This window comes from Gambusia affinis, linkage group LG01 (genome assembly GCF_019740435.1).
Source record: "Gambusia affinis linkage group LG01, SWU_Gaff_1.0, whole genome shotgun sequence".
In the NCBI taxonomy this organism is placed as follows: domain Eukaryota; kingdom Metazoa; phylum Chordata; class Actinopteri; order Cyprinodontiformes; family Poeciliidae; genus Gambusia; species Gambusia affinis.
In genome coordinates, this window is record NC_057868.1 from 11,051,642 (window position 1) to 11,070,070 (window position 18,429).

Sequence of the window (18,429 nt, forward strand, 5' to 3'; positions counted from 1 at the left end):
ATTACATTACTGTAATGAAGACAACCTTGGTCTTTGTTACTGCAGAAAGGAAAGGTACAGTGATCAGACTATTACTGGGGCAAAATGCTCACTGGGGCTGAAATGGAAATATATCACATGTCTCTGACTCTAGTGTGACAACTTTTCTGTACAGTCCCTGCTGAGGTGGTGCTCCTTGTGTCGGAGAACAGTCTAACCTCTTTCCTAACCCTTTGAAATCTACACTTCTTCTCCAGAAGCACCTTTTCACTTCCTAAGCCTCTCCACTTTGAGGAGTTTGGTCCTGGTTGCTTTAGTATGTGACCTTTGGCACAGTGATGTTTTGTGAACAGGATTAATTAAAGAAATATACTTTTCTCCTTCTGAGAAAAACATGTGAGTGAAACCCACTTTAGTTACATCAATGAAAGATTCATTAACATGCTCACTTCCTGATGACAGAAACACAGACGACTTCCTTTTCTTGTGTTGAAATATTTATTATCTAATTGTTCCTACGTGGAACTTTTCACTTAATCATTCAAAGAGGCCCTCAACGTTTGTTTTCTTCTAACAGACAGTACATATTTATCTTTTGTAGCTCAGAATAAGGCTAACTGATATTAAAACTACTCGTTTGGCATGATTTAATTGCAGCCTGTGCAAAGGTGAGACGTAGCCCTTTAGCTTTCTTATGTTCAGCTCCACTTGCAACTCTTAGGCACGTTGCGAGTCAAGCAAAGCTAGTGAGTTGATAATCCTCTTAAGTGACTCATTGCTCATTTGTCAGAGTCCAAATAAAGTACGACCTTATGGGATTTAGTTGGGAAGCACTCGTTTCATCTGTGACATCCCGCTGCGACAGAGAATATCTGGGACAAGAAGGGACACGAGGGCTGGATAGTTTTGCTTTGAGAGCCGGGCTAAGGACCTTCAGGGGGAAAAAGAAAACAGGGAATGAGATTCAGTCGGGCTTGCCTGCTTGTCTACTTTTAGCAACAGAGCAAGGTGTTTTGCACCTACAGTCAGACCGTGCGTACTCGTCTAAAGCTGAAGCTAAAAATAGAAATTGCATGTTGAAAAGCCTTTTTCCAGCAAGGGCTCGTGTCTGGAATAGACGGAATCACTGAAACAACAAGAAAACACTCTTTTCAAATATACAAATGAATCTTTCCTACTGATCTGTGTATCCGTGCATGTTAGTGAGTATAACTTGGTGAATGTGGCTGTCATGTAAAGTGACTACAAAACTTTAATATGTATTCAGTCCATTTACCAATTACACTGCTAAAGTGTGGCGGTTCAATGACTTTCATTGACCTAAAACATGAAGCTGGAGTAACAACGCAGCTGAAATGATGGGTCTAGGTGGTTCTGTATATTTATCAAACATAATATCAAATCAAGGGAGCTGAAAAAAAAAAAATTCACGCCACATTTCTTTGTGAAAAATGTTGAAAAACGTTGCTTTCTCTCGATAGATTTCACTATAATGTGCTTCTTTGTTTTGGTTGATCACATAAAATCCCAGTAAGTATGATCCGCCACAGCTGCACTAAATGTTAGAACCAGAACATTGATAAAAGAAATAAAACCACTGGTTATATTTAAACGGGTATTCTTTTTAGATGTTTAGACATTTACCAGTGCATGGGGTAAAAGCCCAATCTTGTTAAAAATAACTATGAAGAAGTAAAGTTTCCCTGTTTAACACCTTTTTTTAATTACTTGTTGTTAGAACATTAATTTCAGGTCAAATGTAGCAGCAGTTACCTGGTTTGCTGTCCATGACTTTTCATTGCTTGCGGGTTTTATTTACTCGCAGTGTTATCAACTCCCAAACTAAGAATGGTGCCACGCCGCTCTACCTGGCCTGCCAGGAGGGTCATCTGGAGGTCGTCCAATACCTGGTCAAGGACTGTGGGGCAGATCCGAGCATTAGAGCCAACGACGGGATGACGCCTCTGCATGCTGCTGCTCAGATGGGCCACAGCACCGTCATCGTTTGGCTGGTGTGTTGACATGCACATCAGATCCTTTCAAATTTATTGAACACCCAGCATTATTTGTTTCTTTCTTTTTATTAACAACATCTTCTCATTTACGCTAAGAGTAGTGAAATCAATGAACACCGGTGAAGTCTGTTCTTGAATTCTCACCCTGTAGATGAGTTTCACAGACATCAGCCTGGCGGACAGGGACGGCGACGGGGCCACGGCCATGCACTTCGCAGCCAGCCGCGGCCATGCAAAGGTGCTCAGCTGGCTGCTGCTGCATGGAGGAGAGATAATCACCGACAACTGGGGAGGGACCCCTCTTCACGACGCAGCGGAAAATGGAGAACTGGAGGTTGGGCGATCAGAAGTTCTCTCTTGAAAAGTTAATTTTTTCTCATTATGTAAATAAAAGAAAAGAATGATCTGAGTATTTAAGTAGAGGATGTTTTCATTCTCTGTGCTCTCTCATCCATCCTGGGTTTTACAGCCCGTCTGTTTTGAATAAAAGGCGTATAGCGTACAGTTTTTACCCCCACTCCAGTAACTTGCTGTTTTGACTAAACATTTTTATGGTCAGCCTCAAAGAAAACTCTGCATTGAAATTTTGCTCTTTCGAAAGTATTCATATCCGGTAAATATTTTGCCATAAACTTCCACGGATATCACATACTACTTTTTTGTGAGAAAGACCGGCACAAAGACTCTTTCTGCTTGGTGAATGTTCACCATTGTGAAGGATGTAAAGTAGTTCGCTCCAAGGTGGTTTATTAACCAGCTACACATCAAGTATACAAGAATGTGGAAGAAGGTGATGAAAGTCAGCTGAAGGTTTAGCCTCCCTCAGGACCAGTGACGTGCGGTGAGGTTCATAGTTGTTGAGGCACTGACTTAATCATAATCATATTTACAAATATAGACCCTTCATGTTATTGTTTACATAAGGAAATTTCGGATGAAAAACTTACCTCCTATTTGACTGAGATCTAGATGTTTTACATTGAAGAATGGGCCAGTCTTTCAGTCTTTAGAGGCATAAAGCTGGTTGAGAGAAATTCCCAAAAGACCTTCACGACAGGACAGAATGGATATGACATGATTTAACCAATAATGTGGATATCACACTTTTGGGATTTTTATTTGAAATTTTGCTTAAATAGCGTATAATTTTCCTCCAGTTGACACTTATGATCTGCTTTGCTTTGGCCGTGTCATAATCCATACATAGGACTGCAAGGTTAGAATTAAAAGATGTTTTAGCTTATCGAAAATAGGTGGATGTCGGAATGATCATATTCAGCCATTATGAGCCAACTAGACATGATTTTTTGTAATGCGTCTTTGTTCAGAGTATGATTTATTTTCATTGGTTTCCTAGATGTATTCACAAATGTTAGGACGACAACAGTGGTCATGTGACCATCAAGAGTTATGTACTCATTATCATATCAAATGATTTTTATTTTCAGAATATTATAAAAATAACACAATGACTTATTGCTCTTTTGTTATTATATGACAAGTATTGCAGAATTTGAATTGATTAAATTACTATGTTATTATCTGTTTTTAAATTATTTGTTGCTATAATGAGTCAAGGTGGCAGAAACGTTTTTCAGTGTAAGAAAAACAAAAGGATTTTTTTTTACATGTTATTTTAATGTATTGTTCATTTAAACAGCATGTTTAAATTGACATTTCTAAGACAGTTTGGGAAACTGTAAAAATGTGTTGTATTTTTTTCGCAGCACAGTTCTGACAGACTGCAGCGCCTCTCAGCACTGTGGTCCACATTTAAACCTTCTAGATATTCATTCAATACTTTAAACTGCTCCCACTGTTTGTGCAAAACCAATTACCTGAGAGGTAATTACATTGATGACTTTGTCATCAGTAATCCAGACTGACTGAAGTTTTGTTCCTCCTCTAACTGACCCTGTCCTCTTTCTGCTCCGCAGTGCTGTCAGATACTTGTGGTAAACGGCGTGGACCTGGGCATTCGGGACCAGGACGGCTTCACAGCTGCGGACTTGGCTGAATACAACGGCCACTCCCAATGTGCCAAGTATCTGCGCACAGTGGAAAACATGGTAGGATCTGTGATTAACAAGTCCCACTGCCACGAGTCCTGACCTCTGACCCACTGGCGAACCGAGCCAAGCTGTGAGGTGATCTCTCTGTTTAGGAAGAGAGGCTTGTAATAAAATTCCTCTGGTTTTCAAGCCTAAACACATTTTATTTTTAAATAATTAAATACACTTTGTGAAACAAACCTGCTGCCTCTCTCAGCAATGCTAGAAAGCATAAGTACATGATAAAGGCTCTTAGCTACATCGAAACAATAAGCTTATGCAACACTGCCTCTGCTTCTGGGAGCTGGACGATTTTCATTTTAACAAACTATAGACACAAAAGTCATGTAAACTGTTTTGGTAAGAAATTTACATCCATTATCATGGGCACATTTTTGGCCTATTTATTTAATTAATGTTTATTTCTTTTCCAAAGTAAATAGCTATGCAACATAAAATTATTTTTAAAAACAAAAACTGGATTTCAAAGATGGTGTAAATTTCCTCTTATCCACAAAGCGTTATCGCATTTCCAAAGAGTTGAGTTTGGGGCTCTAGGAACGCAGCATCTTAATATTAACCCAGTTTATGCATCCACAGCCAGTCTAGATGTGTAGTTGGAACACCAGATTGTGTCCAAGGTTCACTGCCTTGCTGCTGATTTGAGAGGAAATGGAAGAAAATCTGACATCTTTCTTATTCCGTTCACTTTTGGGCAAAACAGCCCTCAGCATGATGAAGCTTCATCTTGATTCCTCCAGAATATTTCTTGTTCTTGTGGCCCAACAGTTCAATATGTGTTTGTCTGAAAGTAAAACTTTTCTCCAGAAGCAGGCGGTTGCAAATGTCAGGCGAGGTTTAAGGTGTCGATTTCGGAGGAGGGCTGCCTTTCTTTGTCGATACCCTCTCTGTCTGTGGCAACGTAAAACTTGCTTCAGCACATCACCGTGACTCTAGTGTTCAACAAATTTCCAGCTGGTGTCAGGCTTGGACCTCAGTGGATCCTAGGTGCTCCTGAACATCTTAACCAATTCTCTTTTCTCTGATGACTGTTCTTTAAAATGTCCATTTCTATAGAAATGGCTCCAACTAGAATGCTCACAAGTTTTCTAACTTGTGAATGTTCTTAATTCTTCTTCGACATTCGCTACACGAAGAGAAACTAATAGGTGGCTTAAGTCATAATCACTGACCAGATTGTAACAGGACTTGGATTTTCTAAATTTGAAAATACTTTTCATCCTTCAGCGCCACTTGGAGAGAGGTATAGTTGAAAGTATGTATCTTTTTAGACCTGCATGTGTACTTTTGACCACGTGTAGATTAGAAGTTTAAAGAACCGTGGTATAAAGACCTGCTAGGAGCACACACTTTTTTTTTCCTGTAAACAGTCTGCTGAAAATTGATGCCTTAATTTTTACCGTACCAGTCTTTAGACTGACCGAAGTTGAGCAACGTTAATTAGGCGAAACCCAGCAAAAAGTGAAGAGCATACTTTGTTTCTCACAGTTTCCACAGCACTGCACTAACCTTTGTTCTTTACAAGTACTCACTAAAACTGGGTCTTTAATAAGGGACTATTACACAATAAATGAGGCAGTGCAAGTTCATTTACAAGGCCCTCAATATGGCTGCTGTTACATAAGGCAGTGTCTGCTGTGAGGGCAACTCAAACAAAGCAGAGATTTAACTCAGTCAGCCCTGGAACTTTCATTGCATTTAATTTAATTACAGCCATTCTATGACCATACTGTACTTCGTTATTTGTGAATCTAACACAAATCTGTTTCACAGACTGAATAGTCTATATGAACTAGCTTTCACTGAACTGACTTTATTCCAGCTAATTACTGACTTACTCTCTGACTTACAGCATCCTACATCGCTAGCAAATTGAAGTCCCAGAGCATGCAGAGTAATTATAACAGTGCTGGTGCTGGGGAGACATACTGTATCTCCTTTGTCTCATGTTCTCTGTTCTGTCACGAGGGACATGAAGCCACACGAGTCGAGCACTTTGGGGAAAAGACAAAAACCCCAGAGCTGTTCTGATCAGCTGTGAGAAGTTTCACTACTGTGCAATAATTAAACTCATAATGCTTTTCTCCTCATTTAATTCACCAGGGACCTGGAGGGAATAGGGTTTATGAACAGATGTCTGAACATATGGATAATTCATAATGATCAGAATTATTCCATGTTGTAAAATAAAACTAATTGGCATACAATTAACTAAATTAATTAAATGAGTCATACAGAGTTGTTTTGATTCTGTAGATTTTTTTTCACAGCTTTTTTTTTTTTTTTTTCATACAAACGCAAATTTCAGTATTAATTTGATATGATGCAGGCCAACCCAATGCAGGGAATAATCTTGAATTGGAAGAAAACAATGATGCCTAGTGTTCAGCTCCCTTTAATTTGGTACCCCTAAATAAAACGAAGTTCAATTTACTGGTGTGTAACTGAATCACAAATGAGGCGAGACGAAAATTTTCTTCACGCAAAATTCCTTCTGCGGCTGAAGAGCAACACTGCAAATCATCCTAAACACTGTGAAACATGGTGGTGGCAGAATCATGATTTTGTTTGCAGGAGCAGAGTTGGAATTGATGGAAACATCGTTGTTCGTTTCTAGCAATGTGCTTTTCCAAAGTTTGGCTAAACGCGCTATTTTATGTTGATCCATCACAGACGATCTCAATTAAACCTGTTAAGGTTTGAGTTGGGCAAAATCTGAAACAGTCCAACGGGTGTGAATGCGAGCCGCTGTACAGTGACGCTTTCTTTCATAATCCTGCGACAGAGTGTGGAGCATCGGGTTCTGTCTCGAGACCCTTCGATGGAGCTCGAGTCCAAGCAGCCGGACTCGGGCCTCTCCTCCCCGAACACCACCATGCCTCCAGCCAGCCAGGCAGCGCCCTTCGACATCGGCTCGCCGTCCAGCTCACTGTCCAACTACGACTCTGCCACCTCCAGCCAGTCCAGCACCGGAGAGAAGAGAAGCAGCCTTACAATGTCTCGAGGACCTCCCACCCAGCTAAACACAGTCGCACATCAAGGTCTGTGACATTTAAAACGACGGGATTAAAACTGTTGTTTATTTGTCCATCCATTTATTTAATATTTTACAACGTTTCTGTTTGGTCACTGCCTTCAATTTACACAGTTGTTTCACTTGGGGACATGTCAGGTGCTTTATATACAGGTGCTGCACCCTAGTGGTGTGTCTACATAAATTTAGTTCTATGCTGTAACTCCAGTCATTTTTCTCAGTCATACTTAAACCGCTTACGAATCAAAGGATCCCCGATTTCAGATTTATTGTGCAAATTAAAAACCGGTCCCAGTGCGTAATTTTTGCATGAGTTGTTGTGAGACCGCCATCTTCTTACAGGTGCATCAGAGTCCGCCATTTCAGACATGCAGGCCTACATGGACATGCTGAACCCAGACATCGGCGCTGACACGGCCAACAGGAACGAGATCAAAGCTGACGGTGTACCCAACCCTCCAACTTATCCACCTCCACCTCCCCCTCAAGCTCCGCCAGATCTCCCTCCAGCTCCGAGCTACCCGGCGCCTCCGCCCCCTCAGGAGCCTCAGTCGGCCGAGTTCCTGAAGGTGAAAAGCAACTTGCGGCACGTGGACAGCAAAAGCAGCAAAAAGGAGGTACGAACGATGCTGGCAAAAGCCTGCTTCCAGTTTGTCAATAAAGTTTCTGGACATCAAAAACAGACATGTCCAAGAAATTATATTTTCATTCTTCTTTTTTTTTAATCACCAGCATGTGTTTTACAGAGAAACCGGGAAGAGCCGTGTGTTTGTCATAAATTGGCAATTAGCTGCTCCCTCCCCCAGTGGGTTTAATGAAAAGGCACACTGTTACAGCTCTTCTGTAACAGTGTGCCTTCTCTGGTGAGCCAACAACGATGTTATTGTGTCAGCATGGCTAACGAGGCCACAGAAGATGCTTGTTAGCGAGCCGGGCCTCTGATCTGACACATTATGAAGCCCGATGTGATGGGTTTGATTTTAATTACACTAATTAATCTGGCCACAGACGACTCAAACATCTGAAGAGGAGCAGCAGTATTGAGAGGCAATACTATAAACCTGCTTCTGCTGGTTTGCTTATACAGACATTGTGGAGTCGTGTTTCTGACAGAGATGTAAATGAGTTTATTTAGCATTGCAGCAATGGTTGATCTGACTCTGTCATGAGAAATGCATTTTCCTGATTGTTGCCATTTCTGGCACTGTGGTTGTGAGATGAAGCGTTTTGTGATCTTTTTACTTATTGGTGTGTTACATCCAAAAACTTCAACATGTCTTATTTAAAATTTGATGTGGCAGAGCAGAAACCAGAAAATGATACATTATTTTCAAAGTATTTCACAAATGGAAATCTGGAGAGCATTTGTATTCTTTCCTAAAAAATGGTCTTTTGTTGAAACTGTAGCTGCTGCACTTTTAGGGATATTCCTCTGGCAGCTTTGCATGTGTGCATACTGAACAAATCTTTTGTCCATTATTCCTTTCATAATATCTCAATTCAGTCCAACTGGATGAATTGGAAAACCATTAGTTTTCAAATATCGCTTCAGGTCAGTACTTTGACTGGACCATTCTACCAGAGAAATATGCTTTGCTCTTAACTCGGGATGCCAATCTGAACACAGTCATGAAGGACGCGTTCGGTTCGCTTTAGACGTGTCCCTACTTTGACGTCACTGTTTAAATCCTTCTAAGTGCGTTTTTGTTTTCACTTTAGTCAGGTTTCTTGATCCATCTGAAACATGCACTGATTAATCTTCACCTTTCTATTGAACTTTTGGTTTTTGAGTGCAGGCCACAGTTTCCTGTTGGTGTGACCAGAGCTCCTCCGTTTACATGCAGGGCATGTTTTTAAATGAGACCTGGCTCTCAGAGATTTCACCTGGTGACATAAGATTCATAAAACACATTTGCTCAAACTAGTAGGTGTCCTGTCAACTGAGCTTTGGATCTCTGCAGGTAGAGTTACCATGACCCCAATAGCTACTTCTTTGACGGTTGCCTGGCTTGTCAGTTTAGTTGTATTTTCCTGCTTTGTTTGGCTTGCAGCTGGGTCAAGTTGTTTTTATTTTTAGATGATGAATTTGACAGTGATCTGATATTCTCAGTATGTTGTTTTCTAACCTAGCTTTATTTTAACCTTCTTTACAACTTTATTCCTAAAGTGCCTGCGGTTTTCCTTGGATCTCATGAAGCTGTTTGTGCTGTATTTATACTGAAATTATGTTACACACATGCGTAATATTGTGTAGTTAGATTACATCAAATCTTCCACTGGATTTTATCTGATGGTGCCAGAAGAAGGGTGAATATATTTTCCCAATTTACAGATTCCTATTTGTAAAAAAAATATTTGAGAACAATAATCTTTTACCTTCCATTATTAGACAAATGTGTGCTGTTTGGTGTTGGTCTGCTGCATAAAATGTTGAAAAAGTTCAGTTGAACAAATTCTAACAAAATTCTTGTTCTGTATTTGATTTACTGGGTTAATTTTTTCCCCCATTTGTACTTGGATAAAATTGTTAGAAACAATAATACATGGTCTTCGGTTGATGATGACTGATGAATATTTTCATCCAAGCAGCAGGAAGCTAAAAAGTTGCATAGCCAGCTGGTTTGAGGGGAGAAAAATTGTGCTTAGACATAGGCAGGGTGTTTGCATCTGCAATGCAAATAGATCACATTGCAGTTATAAATGGTGAGTCAGTGAGTTTTTCCTATAGAACATATCCATAGTGAGCTCTTTGTGTGTGTGCGCGTGCGTTTCTGTGTGACCCTGCAGGGGAGATGTTTAATGAAACTCTAGTGTCGCCCCCGCTCCGCTCCGCGCCCAGGTGATCAGCTCCGGGCGCGCCCCGTCTTAATAATTTAGATAAGGTCTGGCTCTCAGAACACAGGCACACACATGTGCACAAAAAGACACACAAATTGGATCTCTGTGTACCAAACTGTGAAAACCAATCCACCTGCATGCTAACGCTACAGTGAGCCTCAGGCTTATTGTGCAGCATACAAAATCACCACGACAACTACGCCTGTGCGAGTTTTAATTCTTTGGAATGCAACCCGTCAGAAATTTTTTAATTTGTCAGTGTTCCTGCTGCAAGTATAATTCCCGAGAGGTTTTGCACCTGCCCTGAAGGCAGCACTGAATATTCTGATAATCCCAAAGCCTCTAAGGATTTGCGTGTGGCGAAAGCGGCGGCCAGAGGAACACATGGGAGTTTGCATAAACAGAACTGGGCAGGGTCGGGGTGTGGTCAGTCAACGGGATGGTGGTGACATCATAGCCCCTGCTGAGCTGGCCCAATAGGTTATTGATGAGGCCTGTGGGTAAAGTGAGAGGTCCAGGTAGAGTGACAGGCGTAGACTCTGAGCGGAGAGAAGGTGAGGCGCTGGATCTGGTGACAGCTGCTCTCCGTCGGCTCCGCTGGGTTGCGTGGATGTGGCTCGGTCCAGACTAGAAAGCCGCTGAAACAGTGGACTCCTAACAGTAAGGTAAAGTGTGTTTGCTTTTCTGAGAAAATGTTTTCTTTTTTTCTTTTTTTTTGCTCCTCTTACTGCAAAGCTTATCTCCTTCCAATTTGCATATTTCAGCTGTTTTACGTTTGAGCAATAAATCAGACTTGTTTAGTTTTTCTGCTTAAGAGAAAAGCTTGTTGTTTTAAATTACGCATATACATCGGAAGAGTTCTTCGTTCTTAATTGCCTCCCTGTGTTTGACAACAAGTAAATGTGCAAGTCCGACAAACAGACTGAACAAACTCGATATTGTTCTGTACGCTAATAAAATGTAAAAACATAAGGAGACACATGAACAAAAGCCAGATATCAATTCCTGCTGACAGACAGATATGTGCGATGAAAGGAAAAGGAGTCGGCGTAAATGAGAGATTGAGGGGGGTTGGCAAAACACTTTGTACATTTGCTATTGTCGACCCGTCTCCCCGGGGGACGACGATCCATCTGCATCTCCCTGGGCTCGCTTTACCCCGTCTGCTGATGAGTGCTCAGGGACCGTTTCTTTGACAGCAGACAGGAGTCAACACAATTAAAGGAGCATGTAGGAACTCGGGAACACAAGAGCGCACAGGAAGAGAGAAGGTCAGGGGTCAGCAGTCAATTATTTCTGCTCACGTCAATGTCAGACGTCCCGACACTTGAGGTGCTGGTTTGGGTTAAGTGAAACAAAAAAAAAAGAAAAGAAAAGTCCAAGTTGTGTGCAAGCTTTTTGGATGTAAATAAATACAAATCTGTTCCTGAGTCTTGGATTTGAAAGGCAAAGCAGCTTTTTTTTGCTTTAAAACTTGCATATCTTTTTCCATGTTAGTGTTTGAAACAGATTTTTGTACCTTTAGAAATTTCTTGCATCCTTTTTTTGCTAAACTTTTTTTTTTGAGAAACACAGACATATAAAGTATGGGAATCAGGAAGTTTTGTTGCATAGATATGTTGTCAGGCAAAAACGTTATGCAAATTTTAAGGGTTTTTGCATGAAGGAAACATATTTGGAAACCAACAAGAAATATAAAATTTTTTTTACACCGGCATGTGGAACTGGAAAATTTTTCCCACCGAACCTTTTAAATATGTAAAGCCTGTCAGGTAAATTTTTTACGATGAAAACTGTGATTGAGAATGTTTGATTGTCGTGTTATCAGAAATCCAGCTTTCCACACAATATTAAAGCAGAAAGTGACATTCCTAAAACGAACGTGGCTAAGTCAGTGATCTGCTCTCTCCTTCACTTCATTATAAAATCTGGATGTGGCCCAACAGGCTGCGGATGGTGAAACATAGAGTGGATGCCAGGGCTTTACATGGGCTAAATTAGAGCCTTGTTCTGCTATTCAAATAAAGCAGCTTTGGTCCCCACGAGAGAGCTAATCCACCAATAAAAGAGAGTAAATACACTGTACTCTGTCGGTGTCCAGCTTTCCTCCTGCCACCCACACACATTCACAAACATGGACTCATTTTTCACACAGTATGAAAAACATCTGGGGGAAAAAAAAAACATACATGGGAAGTTTTAAACTGACATGTACGTTTCTCTTTTTTAAATCTGTGGAGCAGCTGACTCCTGGGGAGAGCCACGAGAAACTGCGGCGAGTGGATTCAAACAGGAAGTCGAGGAGCTTCAACAAACAGCCCAGCACTGGGGACTACTACAAGAGTCTGGGCAACGACACGGCGGAGCCCCGTGGGAGCAAAGGCATGGCGCCCAACGAGGAGGCAAGTTGAAAACATCTAAATACGTTGGAACAAGATTTCTCAAAGCTTCACTCATGCGGATGCTGACGTAGCAGAAAGTTCACATCATTTGTGTTCACTGAAAATGAAAACGTATCTATTTAGCATGTGTTCCGTCAGCGTGCAGGGTAGCGTGGACATGCTGTTGCTGCGTGAGGTCAGTTTCAGGTGTGGTTTAGCTGAGCGAATGTGCGTCGGCATAAGGCAAATACTGACGGGCAGTATTTGCCTGAGCGTTACCACTCTGTGTGTTACATAATCTTTTACTGTCTTGACCTTTTATTGTTCCAGTCTCCAACTCCTCATTTCCACCACCTCTTGTCTCCATCCTCCGTGGAAGGTTCTATGACCGCCACTGGAATGATGGGACCTAACATGAAGCTTCCTGTAAACAGCAACAAAAATATAATTTAAACTTTTTTCTATGAGTAATAATTTATTTCAGTACGTAAAAGCAAATATAGTTTTATATAGTAGGATATCCAATAGATTACATAATAGAATGGATATATTTTGTTCTATACAGTAAAAATATTCCTAATACTTAAAAACAAAAGTGCAAAGTGTATAGTTGTAATAGTGAAAGCATACTGTTATAAATTATTTTATTTAGTATCTTATCTCTAAAATATTGTACAGGTATTATTGATATTTTTATTACCAAATGTGAATTTACACACTCGAAACAAGAAAGAGGCAAATCTGATAATGGCCAAATTTAAAAATCAAAATAAAATAAAGTAAATAAATTGAATTACACATATTGAAAATCGTGTTATTTATTTATTAAAGCCCCTAAACACTGCCTGTCAAATCGTTTTAATAAATTTTATTCTAGGTAGATTACTTTTTTAAAAGTAATTTAAAAAACATGCTTCTTTGTCAGGCCTCTGTTTCTGGTTAATCCCATAAAACAAAACAATGAATTCAAAATGACAGGTTCTGGTTAAAGCTACACGTAAGGTCATGTGCAGTTATAAGTCTTAATTTGGGGCTCATCGATAAATACTGACGCATTTTAGCAAATGACTGTTTAAACCACCTGTTTGCATCCACATAAGTTCACAAGCACAAGAGGATGAATGAATGAAGTCAGCTGGAGTCAATGATCAAGGTCCCTGGAGAGACCAGAAACTCCCACGAGTATCAGGAGTGGCGGGTGTTTGGGGGGGGACACATGCTATAATCCACATTGAGCCAATTAGAGCCCCAGAGGGGCCCCTCCCTGTCTCCAAGGACCTCAGCAGATGGAGGGGGTAATCAAGGGAACCGGCACGTGCCGCCATGACCCATCTGGATGCCGTCCCCCCCTCCCAGCGCCTCTCCTCCTCCACCTCAACTCCCCGGGGAGGCCTAGAAAGTGAAGGGAGCAGCAATGATGAGCACGCGTCTGAGGAGAGCCGGGGGGCGCGGTGGGAGATCCAGTTAGATGTCACAGTCCATTAATTCGCCTCCAGCTGAGTTCCAGCATGGTTTTGGAGCGTGCCGACGCGTGCAGGGCTATCAGTTGCAGTGGCAGATGGTCCATTCGCTCCGTTTTCCACGCAGAATTTCCCCCTGTGGGATTAGGTCATATTAGCTCCTTTATACGTGTGAGGGTATTGTGTCTTTATGAGCTGGTTAGGAAACAGGAACAAGGCGAACATCTGTCCCCGGCAGCAGCCTTTGCCAGAATTTAACAGTTTTGCACCTCATACCAGAAGTGCAGGACTTTCATCATGCAAGTTCAAAATATGTTGATGGTTTTTCCACAAGCAAGGCATAACTAGTTACTACTTATTTAATCAATATAAAGAATTTGGGATGATGGGGATTTATCATGTTATTCATCATTTGTCACGATTAATTTCTTATAATACGATTTTATTTAATTGTGGTCACAATAGACTCCAATTTATTATGTTTATAAACCTCTAGAAATATCTGGATTGTTAGTTTTACTGTTTTCTCCATGGTTTGATCGCTGCATCAATAAATTTGAAAATATGATTAAACGCTGTTACTCTGCGCAGTTTAGTGACACAAATCACACTCCATTATGGAGTCCTAAAGAAGTGCATTACAAATGGGAATGTTTTTATATTTTTGAGTCTATAACTGCTGCACCATGTGGCCACAGCAATACAGTTGCCTGAACAAGAAATCATAAATAGTTCTTATTGTCACTTTTATTGTTATCACAATAGTGCCAAAAAATGTCACGATAAACTGCAAGTCCATATTGCCCACTTCAATAAACAATCTAGCGATGTCAGTTCTTTACAAATAAAATTTCAAACTCAGCTTTGTGGCTGTGCCATGAGAAATGTGAAAAGCTGAGTGGGAATTTCAATAAGGCGCTCTAAGAAACGATGATTGCTAAAGCTTCTGTCCTCTTCACCCGATCATTGACCAGCAGCAAACTCTAGGAAAGGGATGACTTTAAGGATGTATCATGTCATTGACATCATCTGCGTTTTCCTCCTCTTTCCTTCAGGGTTCGGTATTATTGGAGGAGCCTACAGAGAGTCCCGCCCCCACCTCTGAAAATGGCACCACAGAGGAATCTGTGTCGCCTCCACAGCCGCCTCCACCGCCTCCTCTCCCCCCCAGCAATCCGATGCCAACGCCCCCTCCTCCTCCTCCGCTACCCACCGGGGCACAAACCACCCAGAACAACGGCAGCACCGCCCCCAGCTCCACCGACAACAGGCGCCCATCTTCCTCATCAGGAAGTGAGTGCCTCTTTCTGTTTTTCCTCAAGGCTCTCCACTTTTTTTGTTTGCTTACTTTTACCGTGTTATTCCTAGAAAGCCGAGAGCTTTCTAGGAATAAAGTGTGTGGGGTGCATACAATAAGTGTATGCACCCCAGGTGAAGATGAGCGGCTTTCAAACCCGGCCTTCTAAATAACAGATAGTAAATTAACGATGCAGGCGTCCCGTTACCCGGAGATCAGGTTTAGAGTTCAGTTATTTCCTTAAGTGGAACCTCTGCCCGATATCGCTCTGTCTCACTAACCTCACGCCGCTCTGCTTGTAGGAAGCGTTAGGAATGAGAAGTTACTAAACGTATTGCTTGTGCATTACTGCTTGTGAACCGTCTTCAGTAGCTGTTGAAGAAATATGAGGCGAAAATCCAGCTGAGACACGATGCTCGAATGTAATGGCCGGATGAAGAGAAGTAATTTGTCCATAAAGAGGGCGTAAGGGGAAGAGTAACAAGATAAAACTATGACCTTATATAATAAAATAAATCGCACTATGATTGAATTTGTCGACGTGCTTTTACCTCCTAAATATTTCTATTTCTCTTTCATTACATCTCTCCACTTTTACTGTTTCCTCTGCATGTCTTTGTCTTTTCTTCCTCTCTCTCATTGCCTGACGCGGTTTTTCCTCGATGCTCTCAAGGCGGGAATATCTCTATGTTCCACCCAGACAGAGGGCCGCTTAGACAGATGAAGAGTAAGTACAAACTGAGACTTTAACCTGCTAGATGTCAGGATCTACCCAGACCCTTAAATCCACTTTAGTATCCTCGTAGATGCACCCATGTGACAAAAAAAAATCAGACATTTTTTTCTCGGAACAAAAAGTCTTATAATTGTATTCGCTCTGCTCAGTAAAAGTAAAACATGAGCAAAAAAGTGGTTTCTGAGTGGCGGAATAGTTTGGACACCCTAACCTCTCTTTAGCTGCGACAACCTCAGTGAGATGCTTCCACCAGGTTCGACATCCACCCGAGGAAACTTTGCTCCACTCCTCGCCGTCAGCTGTGAGATGTGTGAGAGTTTTCCAGACCGTTGAATCCATCTGAAACAACTTCAGAACATTTCGATTTAATCAAGTTCCTGATTCAGTCCAGGATTTTTGCATTTATTCATCCTCAGACAGTATTTTGTGGATATACTGCGTAGTTTCTATTTACTCATCTGCCTTAAGAACTTCTTAAGTGCAACTTAAGAAGTTGTTCCTCTGAGGTAACTTTCAATCTGGGCTTTTTGTTTTTCTTGGAGAGTAAATGTTTGTTCCTTGTGCATCTTACATGAAACTGCAGTCTGCTTTGACCTCTCTCATCAGCAGTAGCAACAGTTTGCTTTAGGTTCTGTGTTGGCCACTTTGAGGTTTTGGGGATTTGTTTTAGCATCTTGCAGTCTGCTCTCAGGACGAACTCGGGTGTAGTTGCAGTGGTTTCGAATGTTCTCCACTTGTAGACCATTGACTATATCGTAAAATGGCTGATTTCAGATTCTTTTGGGGAACTCTTAAAGTCTCTTATCAGAATCATAAGGTGCTATTTTCTCCTGTTGGCTATTGCTCTTCTAAATATGACTTGTACAGTTTCAGGGTCAGGAAAAAGGCCGCTAATAAATTGTTTTTTTATCCTGGAAACAATTTGTTTGGACTTTTACCGTAAGATTAGCACTTTAGAGTTTTATTTTCAAAAACCAGACTGTTTCCTGAGGCTGTTTCTCTATTGAGCCCCAATGAAAAGGCATCAGCTAAGCTGCTTTGAAACAAAAATAGGCATATTTAAAATACAGTAACCTTATTCCACCGCTCCTCCTTTCTCTATGTGAAAAAATGTCACTACGTACAATAAGTGTATGTATGCTTTTCCTTTTATCCTTTTTTTTTATCTCTTTCAAAGTTTATATATATATATATGTATATATATATATATATATATATATATATATATATATATATATATATAGATAGATAGATAGATATATCTATATATAGATATAGATATATCTATATATAGATATATCTATATCTATATATATATATAGAGAGAGAGATCTATATATCTATATCTGTATATATATAGATATATAGATCTATATATATATATATATATGTTATCTGTACTCTGTTTCATGAGGAGCAGAAGTCAAATTTCTTATTTGTGTGTGGAAGCACTCTCAGAGAATTTAAATTTGATTTTAACTCCAACTTTAAATAGTCAATAGCTGAATCTATTCCTTGACCAGATAATGCATTTTTATTACATTTTGCAAAAAAGCTTCTTCTGGTTTTGTTGTTTATACATATTACCCTATTTAAAGTATTTCTGTTGAGTATCCAGTGCTAAAAAATGTAAAAAAACAAACAAAAAAAAAACAAAAAAAACAAGCAAACATACAGACTGTAATAGGGCGACTGAATAATTGTTTTTGCACTTTTTTCCTCTTGTTTACTAAAACATATGGAAGTAAATATGTGCCATCAGAATTTGAATAAAAAATACCTCTGAAATTTGAATGTTGTATATTAGTGCTTACTTTTTCAGTATTAAAATAAATTCAGAATATATTTTTAACCTAAAAAAAAATTCAATGTCATTATTTTTGCAGTAAAAAAAAATTCGGTGTAATTTTTTTTACATGGTTGCAATTTTCAGTTATTAAAAAAATTCACATTCCTATTTCAAAGTCATCAAATTTTCAATATACATATTTTTCACAGTTTAAATTTTCAGTGTTAAAAAATTCAGCATATAAAAAATTCAACTTTTCAAAATTCAAATGCAATATTTTCGTTGTCCTCCAATTCAACTTGCTCAAATTCGCCGTCTCAAATTCAGCGTCTAAAAATTCGCTGTCTCAAATTCAGCGTCTAAAAATTCGCTGTAAAAATGGCCAAGGTTACTTCAGGTCACAGACATTAGCAATGGATGTCCGATTCCAACATCCACCTAATCACGTGACACAACCGTCATATTGAAGAAATACCAGCATCACCCAGGCTGGCGACCATGGAGGCGTAACGACATAAACCCAACGGTGAGTTTAATGCTTTCATATTTCTATAGTATATTTTATTTTGTGCATGAAGTTTGATACATTATCTTAAAGCCTGATTTAAAACACGGGTTGGGCCGTTGTTAATCTTACAAATTGTAGATTTATTTGTGTTTTATATAGTTTCTATAATTTTAATGAGAGAAGAGCACAGTAGGATTGCCATCCCTTTCAGAAAAAATACGGAATCGCCTGCAACGAGACGCGATTTGTTCGGTATTTCTGTATGTCCGACAGTAACGCCTATCACATGCATATAAACATTTAGTGTAACAATAATTACA

The 18,429-nt window shown here is 40.1% G+C and overlaps 1 protein-coding gene across 2 annotated transcripts in view; it reads left to right on the top strand.

Annotated features, from left to right (window-relative positions):
- espn (espin) overlaps positions 1-18,429 on the top strand; it is a 54,269-nt gene that overhangs the window by 11,390 nt on the left and 24,450 nt on the right. For both annotated transcript variants that reach the window (XM_044131541.1, XM_044131548.1), the window contains exons 3-9: positions 1,805-1,991; positions 2,146-2,328; positions 3,932-4,063; positions 6,852-7,107; positions 7,443-7,717; positions 12,182-12,340; positions 14,835-15,072. In XM_044131541.1, coding sequence (XP_043987476.1) covers positions 1,805-1,991; positions 2,146-2,328; positions 3,932-4,063; positions 6,852-7,107; positions 7,443-7,717; positions 12,182-12,340; positions 14,835-15,072 — 1,430 coding nt within the window. The remainder of the gene's footprint in view (positions 1-1,804; positions 1,992-2,145; positions 2,329-3,931; positions 4,064-6,851; positions 7,108-7,442; positions 7,718-12,181; positions 12,341-14,834; positions 15,073-18,429) is intronic.